At 54.3% G+C, this 14102-nt stretch overlaps 2 protein-coding genes across 3 annotated transcripts; one reads left to right on the plus strand and one right to left on the minus strand.

Moving 5' to 3' along the window:
• The first annotated feature begins 1824 nt into the window (after positions 1 to 1824).
• Positions 1825 to 12027, plus strand: Cfap157 (cilia and flagella associated protein 157). Its single transcript, XM_048343413.1, has 8 exons — positions 1825 to 2154; positions 5983 to 6254; positions 7611 to 7764; positions 8213 to 8480; positions 8843 to 8973; positions 9192 to 9342; positions 10152 to 10273; positions 11733 to 12027. The coding sequence occupies exons 1-8, from the start codon at positions 1985 to 1987 to the stop codon at positions 12025 to 12027; spliced, it is 1563 nt and encodes a 520-aa protein (XP_048199370.1). The 5' UTR covers positions 1825 to 1984.
• On the minus strand, positions 11601 to 14060 carry Ptrh1 (peptidyl-tRNA hydrolase 1 homolog). 2 transcript variants are annotated; one of them, XM_048343389.1, is made up of 5 exons: positions 13919 to 14060; positions 13356 to 13575; positions 13022 to 13121; positions 12814 to 12859; positions 11601 to 12715 (listed from the first exon to the last, which is right to left on the minus strand). In XM_048343389.1, exons 1-5 carry the CDS (start codon positions 14054 to 14056, stop codon positions 12533 to 12535), a joined length of 687 nt encoding a protein of 228 aa, XP_048199346.1. In that variant the 5' UTR covers positions 14057 to 14060; the 3' UTR covers positions 11601 to 12532. The 2 variants fall into 2 exon arrangements, with proteins under 2 accessions (XP_048199346.1, XP_048199338.1); XM_048343381.1 differs by having other exon boundaries at positions 13356 to 13596.
• Positions 14061 to 14102: the final 42 nt, after the last annotated feature.

Consider the following 14102-nt stretch of genomic DNA (forward strand, 5'->3'; position numbering starts at 1 on the left):
CAGGTTGACCTAGCTCAGGAAGGTGACCCTGAGGTCAGCATCAAGGTCACCAGAAACCTGCTACAATGCTGGACATCCAGAGTAGTGGATTCTGAGTGAATCACTCTCCTGCTATGGTCTGGGTGTAGTCTGGGTGTGTCCCTGAGGGCTCGTGCGTTGAGGATTCTGGTTTTCAGTGTGGCAGTGCTGGGAGCTGGTTGCATTAGAGGTGGGGCCTGTGGAAACAATGAGGACATTAAGGACACTGTCCTCAGACCCTGGTTTTAACACATTGCTCTTAAGGACATCTTAACAAGGAAGAGTGATAAACATGCCGTGATTTTGTAGGGGAGTAGCTCGCCCTAACCACTGCATTTCCCCAGTGTTTTATTTCTAGGGTCTTCTGAACTTTTCTGCCCATGTGGGAGTCCAGTTTCTTTGAACATTAAAGTAAGAACTGGTGGTAATGGGATCTCAGTTCTTAGAAAACGGCCTCTTTGAAGACACAAAAAAATATTAACTTTTCAGTAATTTCTTTGAGGAGCCTGATCTTGACATCAGAATCTGAGTGTCAGGCAGGAAGGGACAAACTGTCGTGTTGAAAAGCTGGGTGTGGGTGGCTCATGCCAATACTTGTAGCTACTCAGGAGGCCGAGATAAGAGGATTAAGGTTCAAAGCCAGCCTGGGCAGACAAATCCCTCAGGTTGTTGCTATGTATAGGATCAACTTCCAGTTAATCAGCAAAAGGCTAGAAGTGGAGGTGCTACTCGAGTGGTAGTATACCAGCCTTGAGTGCAAAAGCTGAGCAAAAGCGGAAGGCTATGAATTCACACGCATGCAAAGGATGGCCTCTCCGTTGAAGCTGTTGGCTATCTGGTTGTCTTAGGAAGCATGGAGAAGGAATTAGCCCTTCAAGGGTTAATTATGGCGGATGTAGTCACATAATCTCTGAAACACAAATGCATGATGCCACCTAAGAAGGGGACTGTCCTGCCTTTCCGCTAATGCCTTTACCTGGAATACATGCAGGGAGGATTTGTAGGAGATGAAGCAAAATTTCTTCTTTTCCCTGCCTTCCCTCCAATAAATGTGTGCGTTCGAGGACTGCCAATCAGATTCCCACGCCAGCATCCCGGAGGCTGCTGAGGTGGGACCCGTCCAGATGATTCGAGAGCAAAATCCTGGTGTGGGAGTGCTTTGGCCATGTGTCTGAACCCCGATCTCATGGTGTTGTCCCTGAGAGGGGTCCCAAGGTTGCAGAGTCTGTTTGGGGCACGTGGCTGCCAGCCAGGGCATCTGCCAGCTAGACACCGGCTTCATCTCCCACCTCCTGCGCTGCCTGCCCTGCCACAAGGGCTGCCCCTTCCCCACAGGCTGCTGCGGGGCAAATGGAGAGAGCGCCACCGAGGATGTAGAAAATCACGCTGGCCTCTGCACAAGGGCATCCCAGCACCCCGGCTCTGGAACCTCCCCTGCTCCGGCAAAAACCAGAGAACGCTGTGGAAAAAGTAAGAAGATGGCCTCGAAGGAGATGCTCCGGGGGTGGGGTGGGAGGCCCCCCCTCAGTCCTGGCAGCCTAGGAGGAAGTCCCGGCCTTCTCTGGGCCTCTGTGCTCTGACTGGCCCAAAGGAGCAGGCTGGTGATTTCTAGAACCCTTTTCTTCTGGTCCTGGGGTTTGAAGATTGCTAGACAGGCACTCTACCATTGGAGCCATGCCCTCCAATGGTCAGCCCCTGACCGTTCTCATTAATTTTTTACATGACATATTCCTATTTAGAGGAAGGGAAGGTCTCTCTGAAACCCAGAACTAGGCCCAAAGCCTGGCATGCTAGTCTGAGATGCCCTAGCCCGGGACACCCAGAGCCTCAGGGGAGGAGGCTAGTGAGACGGGGGCCCTTTAAGTCTAACCTCATTCCCTGAGGCTGTTGCTATGTACAGGGACCAACTTCCTTAGCAACCACTTGGCCTTTTAAAAGGACCTTAGCATAGTAGTTGGCAGCAAGCATGGCTCCCAAAAAGCCAAGCAAGATAGGAAAGGACTTTGAGGGCAAGAAGAAGAAAGGAAACAAGAAGGATCCCAGCTCTGCCCTGAAGCCTGAGGAGACATCCTCGATAGAGGAGCTTCGAGAGTTCTACCATGCCCAGATTCAAGATCTGGAGGACAGGCTGGCCAGGTGAGTGGCAGTCAGAAGGACGCAGAAGGAGGTGCTTCTGGGTCGGAGGCCCTTGTAGGTCTGACCAGGGAGCTCTCGACCTGTGTTGTGGTGGTCAGTGGGATGTCCAGACTCCCTCCACCTCCCCCCCCCCCGCACCCTGTTTTCCTTATCAGGAGAAGCGGGGTTCCCATCTTTTTTCAGCTCCGAGTTCCAGGACTGCAGTACTAACTAGGGGCTTCACCCCACACAGGCCCCACCTCTCTCCCGCTTTAAAAAAAAAAAAAATTATTCTTTTTTTGATGCAGGTCATGGGGCTTGAACTCAGGTCCTGGGTGCTGTTCTTGAGCTTTTGTACTAAAGTCTAGCACTTTGCCACTTGAGCCACAGCTCTACTTCTGGCTTTTAGGTGGTTAATTAGAGATAGGTCACAGATTTTCCCGCCTAGGCTGCCTTTGAACTGCAATCCTCAGATCTCAGCCACCCGAGGAGCTAGCATTACAGGCATGAACCAACATCCGGCCTCCAAATGCTTCTATGGAGGAGATACCACTCCAGCAAGGCCCTAAGTTCAAGCCCCAGTACCAACACACACACACACACACACACACACACACACACACACACAGCCAGGCACCACTGGCTCATACCTCTAAATCCTATCTGCTTGGGAGGCTGAGATCTGAGGATCATGGTTCAAAGCAAGCCTGGGGGCTGGGGATATAGCCTAGTGGCAAGAGTGCCTGCCTCGGATACACGAGGCCCTAGGTTTGATTCCCCAGCACCACATATGCAGAAAACGGCCAGAAGTGGCGCTGTGGCTCAAGTGGCAGAGTGCTAGCCTTGAGCGGGAAGAAGCCAGGGACAGTGCTCAGGCCCTGAGTCCAAGGCCCAGGACTGGCCAAAAAAAAAAAAAAAAAAAAGCAAGCCTGGGCTGATGAACTGAAGAGACTCTTATCTAAGCTAGAAGTGGAACTGTGTCTCAGGTGGTAGAGTGCCAGACTTGAGTGAAAAATCCAAGCAAAGCCCTGCTGAGTTCAAGTCCCAGGACCCACACACACAAGAAAGAAATTAGCCAGTGCAATGAATTAGAACTCATGGGTCCCTGGTGAGGGGTGGCCACTCCCCTTCCCTCTGCCTCGCAGAATGGAGCTGGTGTCGCTCCCACCCAGCTGCTGACTCATGTGCCGGGCTTCAGTCTCCCCAAATGCAAAGGAGGAAGGCTGAGTCCCCCTCTAACGGGACATGCTGTCCTAAGACTGGTTTTGTCTGTGCTATGGATGGTGAGGAGCAAACCTTCCAACCTTTTGCTTACAGATATATCTATTTTTCTCTCATTAAAACTAGCTTCCTGGGCTGAGAATGTGGCCTAGTGGTAAAGTGCTTGCCTCGCATACACGAAGCCCTGGGTTCTATTCCCCAGCACCACATATATAGAAAAATGGCCAGAAGTGGCGCTGTGGCTCAAGTGGCAGAGTGCTAGCCTTGAGCAAAAAGAAGCCAGGGACAGTGCTCAGGCCCTGAGTCCACGCCCCAGGACTGGCAAAAAACAAAACAAAACAAAACAAAAAAACTACCTTCCTCACCAGGCACTTGTGGCTCATGCCACAGAAGGCTCAGATCTGACCATCTTGGTTTGAAGCTGGCCTAGGCAGGAAAGTCTGTGAGACTTCACCAATAAACTACAAAAACAGCTAGAAATGTGGCTCAAGTGGTAGAGCGCCAGCCTTGAACAAAAAAGCTGAGGGACAGCACCCAGACCCTGAGTTCAAGCTCCAGGACCAGCACAATAAATAAACAAACAAATAAAAACAAAAAGACAAGTAGGCAGTAGCTCTCCTAGGTGACGGACACTAGGGTCACAGCTTGTGCCAGTCTGTCGTGTGTGCCGCGGGTGGCGGGGGGTGGGGGGAACCTGTGTATGCGGAGGTCCCGCATCACCACAGGCGTCCTGAGGCTCAGCGCAGCAGCCGTCCGCACGAGGGAGAGGCTGGTGACAGCCCTGGCCTCTCACCTATGCCAGGTGCCTCCTCATTCCACAAAATCGTTGGCACCCTGAGTTCCCTGTATACAGCAACCTTTTAAAAGATGTTGGGGCTGGGAATATGGCCTAGTGGCAAGAGTGTTTGCCTCGTATACATGAAGCCCTGGGTTCAATTCCTCAGCACCACATATATAGAAAATGGCCAGAAGTGGCGCTGTGGCTCAAGTGGTAGAGTGCTAGCCTTGAGCAAAAAAAGAAGCCAGGGGCAGTGCTCAGGTCCTGAGTCCAAGGCCCAGGACTGGCAAAAAAAAGAAAGAAAAGAAAAAAAGAAAAAGATGTTGGCTCAGTAGCCACACTTGCACAACCATGTTCATTGTTGCGATATTCATAATATTAAGTGTGGCAACAGCCCAGATGCCCTACAACAGAGGAGTGGATCAAAAAATGTGGGACCTATACACGATGGAATTTTATACAGCCGTTAGAAAGAATATGTCCTTTGCAGGGAAATGGATGGACCTAGAACAAATCGTGTTAGGTGAGATAAGCCACGCTCAGAGAGACCAATGGTGTGTTTACTCTCATATGCAGAAGCTAGGTCTAAAATACACTGGGCAGGATAAACTATATAGGACTCCAGGCAATTCACTCACTGTGAGACCAAAGGACGCTACTCTTAGGGGAAGAACACAAAGGTACAATCATAAATTATTATTAAATCATATAAATAATAAATTATATTATAATAATATATAATTATATAAATAATAAATTATTATAAATAATAAATTGTAAATCATATAAATTATTTATGGAAATGAAATCCAAGGGGAAAAAAAGATGTTGGTTCAATATATTATGAAGTAAACCAACTTTCCAAATAGCCAATTATTCCATTGGAAAGGAGATCAATTATATGGTGCTTTTTTGAGGGGTGGGGGGGTACCCTAGGAGTAGGCTGGAACTCTACCATTTGAGCCATAGCTTCAGTTCCAGCTCTTTGGTAGAGCTAAGAATCTCACAAACTTTCCTGCCTGGGGAGGCTTTGAATTGATGCTTAGATCTCAGCCATGGCTGAGCGGTGGCTAGTTATAGGTGCTCTGAAAGCCCACATGGAATGCATTGGGGGGAAAAAATGAAGTTTTCAGACAGTTACTAGGTGTTTATTATTTGCCAGGCCCCCTGGCAGAGTCGGAGATACAGTGGGGGACAGGAGTCTGCCAAGCATGTCAGCAGGTCTCAAAGGACAACATCCCGCCTAGAGGAGGGCGCCAAAGGCCACAAATATGGCTCAGGGCCAAGAAGGGTCTCAAGGAGGCGATACTAAGGCAGGATAGAGAAGGCAGTGGGCGTGAGGATGGGATTGGAGGTATTAAGGAGGGGGGGCAGAGCTGGCTGACGACCCCCCCACACACACTATAGCTAAGAGTCTCATCTTTCATCTCAGATTGGAGTTCAAGTTCTAGCTTCACCACTTACGAACTTGGAGTTTCTTAATGGCTTCTGTGTGTCTAGGAAATGAGGCTAGCCACCATAGCCTCTACGTGTGTCCTTACAGGTTGCCGTGAGGACCAAACAAGCAAGTGTTCCTTCCCAGACGCGTGCCATGCACTAGGTACATGGTGCCCACCGTGTGCTAGGCAAAAACTCGGGGTGCAAATCTCGTAAAGGCTGAGTCCCCGCGGGGCTTACATTCTGGTGATGGAGTCAGCACAGGGGTTGGCTGAGGTAAAGCCCACTCATCAGGGGGCGGATACAGTTGGAAGCGAGGCTAGATTCAGGCCTTGAGGGAGAAGGAATCAGGAGAGCAAGTCCGGCCACAGCTGTCCGGCCGGACCCTGGACCTCTGCCCGGGCCCCACCCAGGTACCAGCGGAAGTGGGATGAGCTGACTGTGCAGGAGAAACTGTTCCGCCAGGAGTTTGACCAACTGGCTAACAACAAGAAGGAGATTGTGGCCTTCCTCAAGCGCACGCTCAACCAGCGGGTGGATGAGATCACCGACCTCAACGAGCAGCTGCAGAGCCTGCAGCTGGCCAAGGAGATGGAGAAGGACGCATTTGAGGCCCAGCTAGCGCAGGTGCGCCATGAGTTCCAGGAGACCAAGGACCAGCTCACCACAGAGAACATCATCCTTGGTAAGGAGACGGGTGGGCAAACCTGCAGGCACACACGCCAGTGATGGAGGCAGGCTCAAGCCCCCCGCTCCATCATTGTGTCTCTGTGTGCTTATTTGAACCCATCATTCTAATTGTCCAACTCCTCTCCCAGGTTGTACATGAGGAATTTTTTTCTTTTTGCCAGTCCTGGGGCTTGAACTCGGGGCCTGAGCACTGTCCCTAGCTTCTTTTTGCTCAAGGCTAGCACTCTATCATATGAGCCACAGCGCCACTTCCGGCTTTTTCTATATATGTGGTGCTGAGGATCGGACCCAGGGCTTCATGTATACGAGGCAAGCCCTCTACCACTGGGCCATCTTCCCAGCCCTCGAGAAAGTATTTCTAAAGGCGCTGGTGGCTCATACCTGTCATCCTAGCTATTCAAGAGGTTCAGATTTGAAGATAGTGGTTCAAAGCCAGCCCAGTCAGGCATCTGTAAGACTGTTTTCCAAAAACCACCAAACAGCCAGATGTGGACCTACGGCTCAAGCGGTAGAGTGCTAGCTTCGGGCAGAAGGAAGTGCCCAGATCCTCAGTTCAAGCCCCAGGACTGGCACCAAAAAAAGGAAAAAAAAAGGGGGGGGGGGGAATAGTCCTAGCTGAGGGCCAGTGGCTCATAGGTACAGTTCTAGCTAGCTCAGGAGGCCAAGACCTAGAGGATCACAGCTTGAAGCCAGCCCAGGCAGAACAAGTCCAGCAGACTCCAACTCCAATTAACCACCAAAATGCCAGACTGGAGGCATGGCTGAAGTAGTAGTGCACCAACTACAAGTAAGAAAGCTGAATAAGTGGGCTGGGGATATGGCCTCGTGATAAAGTGCTCACCTTGTATACATGAAGCCCTGGGTTCAATTCCCCAGCACCACATACACAGAAAACGGCCAGAAGGGGCACTGTGGCTCAAGTGGCAGAGTGCTAGCCTTGAGCAAAAAGAAGCCAGGGACAGTGCTCAGGCCCTGAGTCCAAGCCCCAGGACTGGCAAAAAGAAAGCTGAATAAATCTGCAAGTCCCCGAGTTCAAGCCCTGATAATAGCATGTGCACACACACACACACACACACACACACACACGCACGCACGCACACAGAATAGCTCAATGGATATGTGAGGCTGAAAGGAGCAGCTTGACTGGCTGGCGCACAGGTATCCAAGTTCCGCTGCCATCGTCCCTGTTCATGTGTGAGTGGAGAAGAGAAGCAAGGGAGGAGGCGGGAACCTGAATGAGGCTCTGTACGGTTGGAGGGAGAGAAAGGTGGGCAGGGCCTGCTGTGGCTCGGGGCGCCTGGGGGCATCACAAGGCAGCCCTCTCATCAGGCCTGTGCCCTCTGGTGGGCAGTGGGGAAGCTGGCAGCCCTCGAAGAATTCCGGCTGCAGAAAGAGGAGCTCATGATCAAGTTCGAGACGCTGGAGGACCAGCTGCAGAAGCAGGAGGCTGAGTACAAGGAGTACATATACAACCTGGAGAAGCAGTCGGTGCTGGACAAGGACAGGTGGGCAGCCCAGCGCCCTGCGGGGCCGCACGTGCCGGCTTCCGGCCTCCTCTGCTTTCTCCAGCTTTGGGCTGGGGGGGAGGGGTGGGCTAGGTAAATGACCAGGTCATTTCCCCCTCCCCCGCCCTCTCCAAGCCCCTGCTCCCCGGAGCCCGGGCTGGGATTGATTTCTTCCATCCTGTGAGCTCTCTGCTCCAGGCATCAGGCTGCCTTTAGAGGATTCTGGCCCGCTTGTGATGTCAGGTCTATTTATTTGCCAGGTAATGATACCTTGCCATGGCTGGAGTTTCAAAGGCCTGGAGTCTGTGGGGGAAAGACTCCTGCCCAAGCCTGCGCGTGCTTAATGGCCATGGGCGCTCTAGGGACCCCAACAGAAAAAGGAGCCCTCCGGGTTTACGCACATCTGCCTGAGCCCTTCTACCCCTTCCACTCCCACGGTCCTGGCCAGACTGAGGAAGGAGATCATCCAGCGCGTGAACCTGGTGGCTGCTGACTTCCGGAAGGTGGCCACGAACCAGATGTGGGAGACGACGAAGCGGGCCATCCTGGAGAACAGCACCGTGACCATGAAGCTGGCCAAGGTGTCCCAGCAGGGCGTGCAGCTGCTGCAAGAGAACGAGCAGCTCCGGGACAACCAGGGCCAGCTGTGCCAACAGGTGGAGCTGCTGGAGAGCACCCAGAAGGTCATGGCCAGGAACAGCAAAGGCCACCAGAAGGTGTGTGTGTGTGTGTGTGTGTGTGTGTGTGCGCCATGTCCTCATGACCACGAGGGAGGGAGCCCTGGGGGCCCTTGCTGGCTTCTGCATGGGTCCCAAGCTGAAGCTAAGTAACGAGGGAGGGCGCCACAGTGAGGGGGCGAGGTCTTGAGGGGGGACTCCAAGTGCCGGCCCAGCTCTAGATTTCACATGGCTCACTATGGAGTGGAGCCCGTCCTTGCTTGCCCAGCTGCTGTCCAGAGGTGTGCTGGCCTCTCTGTACATGGGACAAACATGGCGGGGTTGTGTCCCAAACTGGTAGGCAGGGAGGGTGCGGGGTCCACAGCAGGCCTGGAGCGTGGCCACCTGCCCATCTTGTGCAGATCATCCTCATGCTGGCAGAGAAGTGCCGAGAGCAGCAACAGGGTGCGATGGAAGCCCAGCAGCTACGTCTCCTGCAGAACCACCTGGAGCAGAGCTTCCTGCAGCTGCAGATAGACAACCAGGGGCTCAGGTGCACCTGTCGGGGTGGAGTCACAGGTGGGAGGAGCACCCGTTTGGGCCCATGTCTTTTTGGCCACCTAGTCTGGCCTGTGGTTTTTCCTTCTGGAGGGGCCTCAAGGCTTCATCTGTCTGACAGGCTGAGGCCAGGAGGGCCTAGGTGATGGCGCTTGCAGTCTGGGGAGGTGGGGGGGGTGGGCAGACTAGTTGATTCATTCTGTCATGGATCAGGAACCAGATAGAAGAGCTGACCCAAGGGCTGGAACATCAGCACATGGAGATTGAAGAGCTAAAGCAGGAGTTGACTGATGAGCAGAAGGTTCGGGCCAACCTGGAACTAGTCCTGACCCAGGCCACCTCCTTCTTACAGGACATTATGCAGGTGAGCAGAACACTGGAGGCACAGGGGAGAGAGAGAGGTGCCAAGGACAGAAGTCCCCTGTCAGAGAGCAGCGCCACCTGGAGGCGGAGGCAGAGCAGGGCCTGGTTTAGAGGCCCTTTGCCCAGAGACTCCAGTGCTGGGTCAGGATTGAAAGATCCCTTCAAGATCTCCAAAGAAAGCCCATCGCTGGTGGCTCACGCCTGTCATCCTAGCTACTCAGGAGGCTGCGATCTGAGGACCGTGGTTCAAAGCCAGCTCGGGCAGAAAAGGCCATGAGACTGTTACCTCCAATTAACCATTAGCCTTGTGCAAAAAGAGCTCAGTGACAGAGCCCAGGCCCTGAGTTCAAACCCCAAAACAGACAAAAAAAAAAAAAAAAGAGAGAGAGAGAGATCTCTCTCTCTCTTTTTTTTTTTGCCAGTCCTGGGGCTTGGACTCAGGGCCTGAGCACTGTCCCTGGCTTCTTTTTGCTCAAGGCTAGCACTCTGCCACTTGAGCCACAGCGCCACTTCTGGCCATTTTCTGTATATGTGGTGCTGGGGAATCGAACCCAGGGCCTCATGTATATGAGGCAGGCACTCTTGCCACTAGGCCATATCCCCAGCCCCGAGAGAGAGATCTCTAAGAGCTAAATTCCTTCTCCAAGGCTCTGGAAAGCTTCAGACCTCAGTCTTTCCAGTTGGAGATTAGGTATCCCACTCCATCCAGGGGACAGATGCTGAGAAAATAGGCAGTGGGGTTGGAGGGTCAGGTGTGGAGCTAGGCAGGTTGTGGGGCCCCTGTAGTCCTGATCTCATCCTTACCGGCAGATGAAAGCAGAAGAAAAGGACAGTGACTTCAACGTGATCCTGCAGATGCAGCGCAAAGAACTACTACAGCAACTGTTGGCCCAGCTCAGCTGTGTCGTGCTCCAGAAACCCCACCTGTCTGTGTATAAGCGAAGCAGCCATCCCCGGGGCAGCCGCTCCCAGAACAGGCACCCCCGGAGCCACCAGAGCAGTGGTTCCCATAAGGACAGGTGAGCGGGTGGCCCTGTGTGGCCTCAGGAGAGGCAGACACACCTACAGTCTCAGCTACTGGGGAGGTAGAGGTAAGGTAGAATGACCAAGGCTCAAGGCCAGCCTTGACGAAATGTTAGTGAGAATCTAGCTCAAAAACAAGCCAGTTGGGCTGGGGATATAGCCTAGTGGCAAGAGTGCCTGCCTTGGATACACGAGGCCCTAGGTTCGATTCCCCAGCACCACATATACAGAAAAAAAAACGGCCAGAAGCGGCGCTGTGGCTCAAGTGGCAGAGTGCTAGCCTTGAGCGGGAAGAAGCCAGGGACAGTGCTCAGGCCCTGAGTCCAAGGCCCAGGACTGGCCAAAAAAAAAAAAAAACAAAAAAACAAAAAAAACAAGCCAGGTAGCCAGGTGCCAGTGGCTCACACCTGTCATCCTAGCTACTCGAGAGGCTGAGATCTGAGAATCAAGGTTTGATTCTCAGCCAACCTGGGCAGGGAAGTCTGTGAGACTCTTATCTTCAATTAATCACCTAAAAAAGGGAAGTGGAATGATTCCACAAGGTAGAGCACTAGCCATGTGCAAAAAAGCTCAGGACAGTGCCCAGACCCTGAGTTCAAACCTCATGAAAAACTCCCAAAACAACTAAGCCAGACATGGTGGCACACACTTGTAATCCCAGTGACAGGAGGCAGAGGTAAGGAAGATCAAGGTCCAAAGCCAGCCCTAGCATGAGACCTTATCTGCAAAACTAAAAACAAAAGGACTAGGAGATAGCCAGGCACCTGAGGCTCACGCTGGTAATCCTAGCTACTCAGGAGGCTGAAATCTGAGGGTCATGGTCTGAAGCCAACCTGGGCAGAAAAGTAGATGAGACTCTTATCTCCAATAAACTACTCAGAAAAAGCCAGAAGTGGCATTGTGGCTCAAAAGGGGCTCAGAGACAGTGCCTAGGCCCTGAGTTCAAGCCCCAGGGCTGGAGAAAAGAAAGAGAGGCAGGGGAGGGAGGGAGGAGGGAGGGAGAGAGGGAGAGAAAGGAAAAGAGAGAGAGAGGAAGAGAGGGAGGGAGGGAGAGAGGGAGGGAGGGAGAGAGGGAGGGAGGGAGGGAGAGAGGGAGGGAGGGAGGAAGAGGAGGGAGAGAGAGAGAGAAAGGGAAGGAAGGAAGGAAGGAAGGAAGGAAGGAAGGAAGGAAGGGAGGGAGGGAGGGAGGGAGGGAGGGAGGGAGGGAGGGAGGGAGGGAGGGAGGGAGGGAGGGAGGGGGAGAGAGAGAGGACTAGGGGAGTCTTCAAGTGGTAGAGCATTTGTCTATCAAGTGAGGATTCAACCCCCAGTGCCACTCCCTCTCCCCCAAAAGGGCATCTTTGGGACTCATTTGAGGGCTGTTTTCAGATGCCCCTGGCTCCCCTTCCAGGAGACAGATGTCATGACCCCAGCTTCTCCCCACAGCTGTCCCAGCATCCAGCCGCCCAAGATGACGTCTCTGATGCAGCAACTCTCTGGCATTACCTCCTACCAACCAGGGGACCTAGGCCTGGTGCCTCGCCGGTCCCACATCCCACCCAACCCCCAGGACCTCAGGCTGCTCTCACATGTCACCCGCATGGGGACCTTCAAGACAGGCAGCTCTTCTGAGGTGCCAGGGGCCCCAGGGACAGCAAGATGGCAGCCGGCCCTGGGTGCATAATGTAGTTCGACTAGGCTACAGTGGGGTGGCCTCAGGGGTGGGGGTGGGACCTCTCTGAGCTTCCCCATCTGCAGGATGGACGGAAGAATGCTACACAGGGCCCCCTGTGGGCTGCTAAGGCATTCCCATACATCATGGGCTTGCTGGAACCCCAGTTTCCCTATCCCTAAGCATGGAAGGGTTGGATCTCCTTCCCCCCTCCCCCAAGGAGACCCCAGATTTCACTGGCATCTTTAATCTTACAGATCCACACGCCGGCCTCTCTAAAAAGGTTCAAAAAGCTTAGTTAAACATTCCCGCATCCCAAGCAGCACATGGAGAGAAGACCAACCTTCTTATCCCAGAAATGGACTGTTTTGGCCACCTCTTGAATCTGCAAGTGGCCTGGGGCAGCCCAAGGAGGAGTTATATAAAACGTGGATACCACAGGTGGGCTTGGCAGTTCTGTGGTCATGGCTGGGTGTGTAGGCACTGTGGTTAGACAGACAGCCATGGTCCACTGGCGTCAGGGGCCTGAAGAGGGCCCCTGGCTTCGGGCACGGATGTGTTCCAGGAGCAAGTCGGTGGCCCTATCTATCAACGGAGGCAGGAGCTCCTGTTCCTCGGGAGAGAAGCAACCCAAGACATAGTCCTGCACCGCACTTGGGTGTGTCGGGCGCCCAATGCCCACCCGCAGCCTCGGCATTGCCTGTGGGAAGCCAGAGGGAACCGGGGGCTTTGGTGAGATACATCCGGGGCTCCAGGTTGGCTGCCCTCTCCCAGTGCAGGACAGAGGGGCATACTCACACTGGAGTTGAGACAGCTTATGCAGGATCGGACTCCATTGTGGCCCCTTCAAGGAATAGGGGAGGAACTGTCAGTACCTCCCTAGGTCAGCAGCCTCCACCTTTCCTGTCCAGGCTGCCCTGAGAGTGGCCTCATCCCGAGGAGGCCGGGCAACTGGCCCACTCCACCCCAACTGGAAGGCCAGCATTCCAGCATTTCCAAGCCTCACCTGGCACTGCCCCCCAGCTTCAGAGACAGCTTCCCTAGGGGCTTGTCCAGTTCATCGTGGACCAGGTATACCTCCTCTGCAGTCAGTCCAAACAGCTTGGCTTGGCACAGGAAAACATGGCCCTGATTATTGCCCATCTGCCTTGAAGTGGGGACTGCCGAGGCTCCCACAGGAGAGGCTCAGATGAACCCCACTTCACATATACAAAAAGCAAAGCTCCCAAAGTACTCAGGGATACGCAGCAGTTGGAGCTCAATGGGCGTCTGCTGCAGCCAGGGCCCCCTCTGCTCCCGGCACCCTCCCCGTCGGTAGGTCCCTGCGGCCCTCAACTCACCAGCCTGGGCCACGCTGAGCCCGTTGGCGTTCATGAGCCGCCGCGGGCGGAGCAGGACCAACTGGGCATCCCCGAGCGGGGCCAGGGCAAGGTCGGCGACGCAGCGCCGATCGCGCGTCCAGCTGTCCGCCACTCCCAGTCGCCGCGCCAGCTGTCCCAGCACCGCCATGCCCACGCTGTGCCTCGTGCCCGGCAGTCCCGGGTTCCCTAGGCCAGCCACCTGTCGGCCGCACCAGGGAAACTGAGGCCAGACAACACTCATCACCCCCAAGGCGCGCGTCCCTTGGGACCCAAAGCATAAGGGAAACGGATAGCAGGGGCAGATTGGGGGGTGGGGGGGGGCGGGCGGGGTTCAAAGGGGCCCAGAGACCCCTCGGAGGCTCCAAAAGGCCGGGCGCGCCGGCGCCGCCGAGCTCCGGGGAAGTTTGGGGCCAGTCGAGTTTGGAACCATTTTGTAGGTAAGAAAGCTCGAAAAAGGGAACCCGGGGGGGGTTTAGAAGACAAAGACAAAACCAGAGCTAGGGACCCCCAAGTCCCTACGCCGTCGCCCACAGCCCACTCACCAGCCACCGCTTCCCGGGGCACCCAGACTCCAAACCTCTGCGGCTCATGGCTCGACTCAGCCACCGCTCCACGCGCAAGAGACCGGACGGCGACATGTTTACCCCATTCACAGCCCCGGCCCCGCCCCCTTGCGTCATCCGGACCGCAGCCAATCACATCGCCACCTGCCTCGGCGACAGCCAA

This window comes from Perognathus longimembris, chromosome 1, assembly GCF_023159225.1.
Source record: "Perognathus longimembris pacificus isolate PPM17 chromosome 1, ASM2315922v1, whole genome shotgun sequence".
Classification (NCBI taxonomy): domain Eukaryota; kingdom Metazoa; phylum Chordata; class Mammalia; order Rodentia; family Heteromyidae; genus Perognathus; species Perognathus longimembris.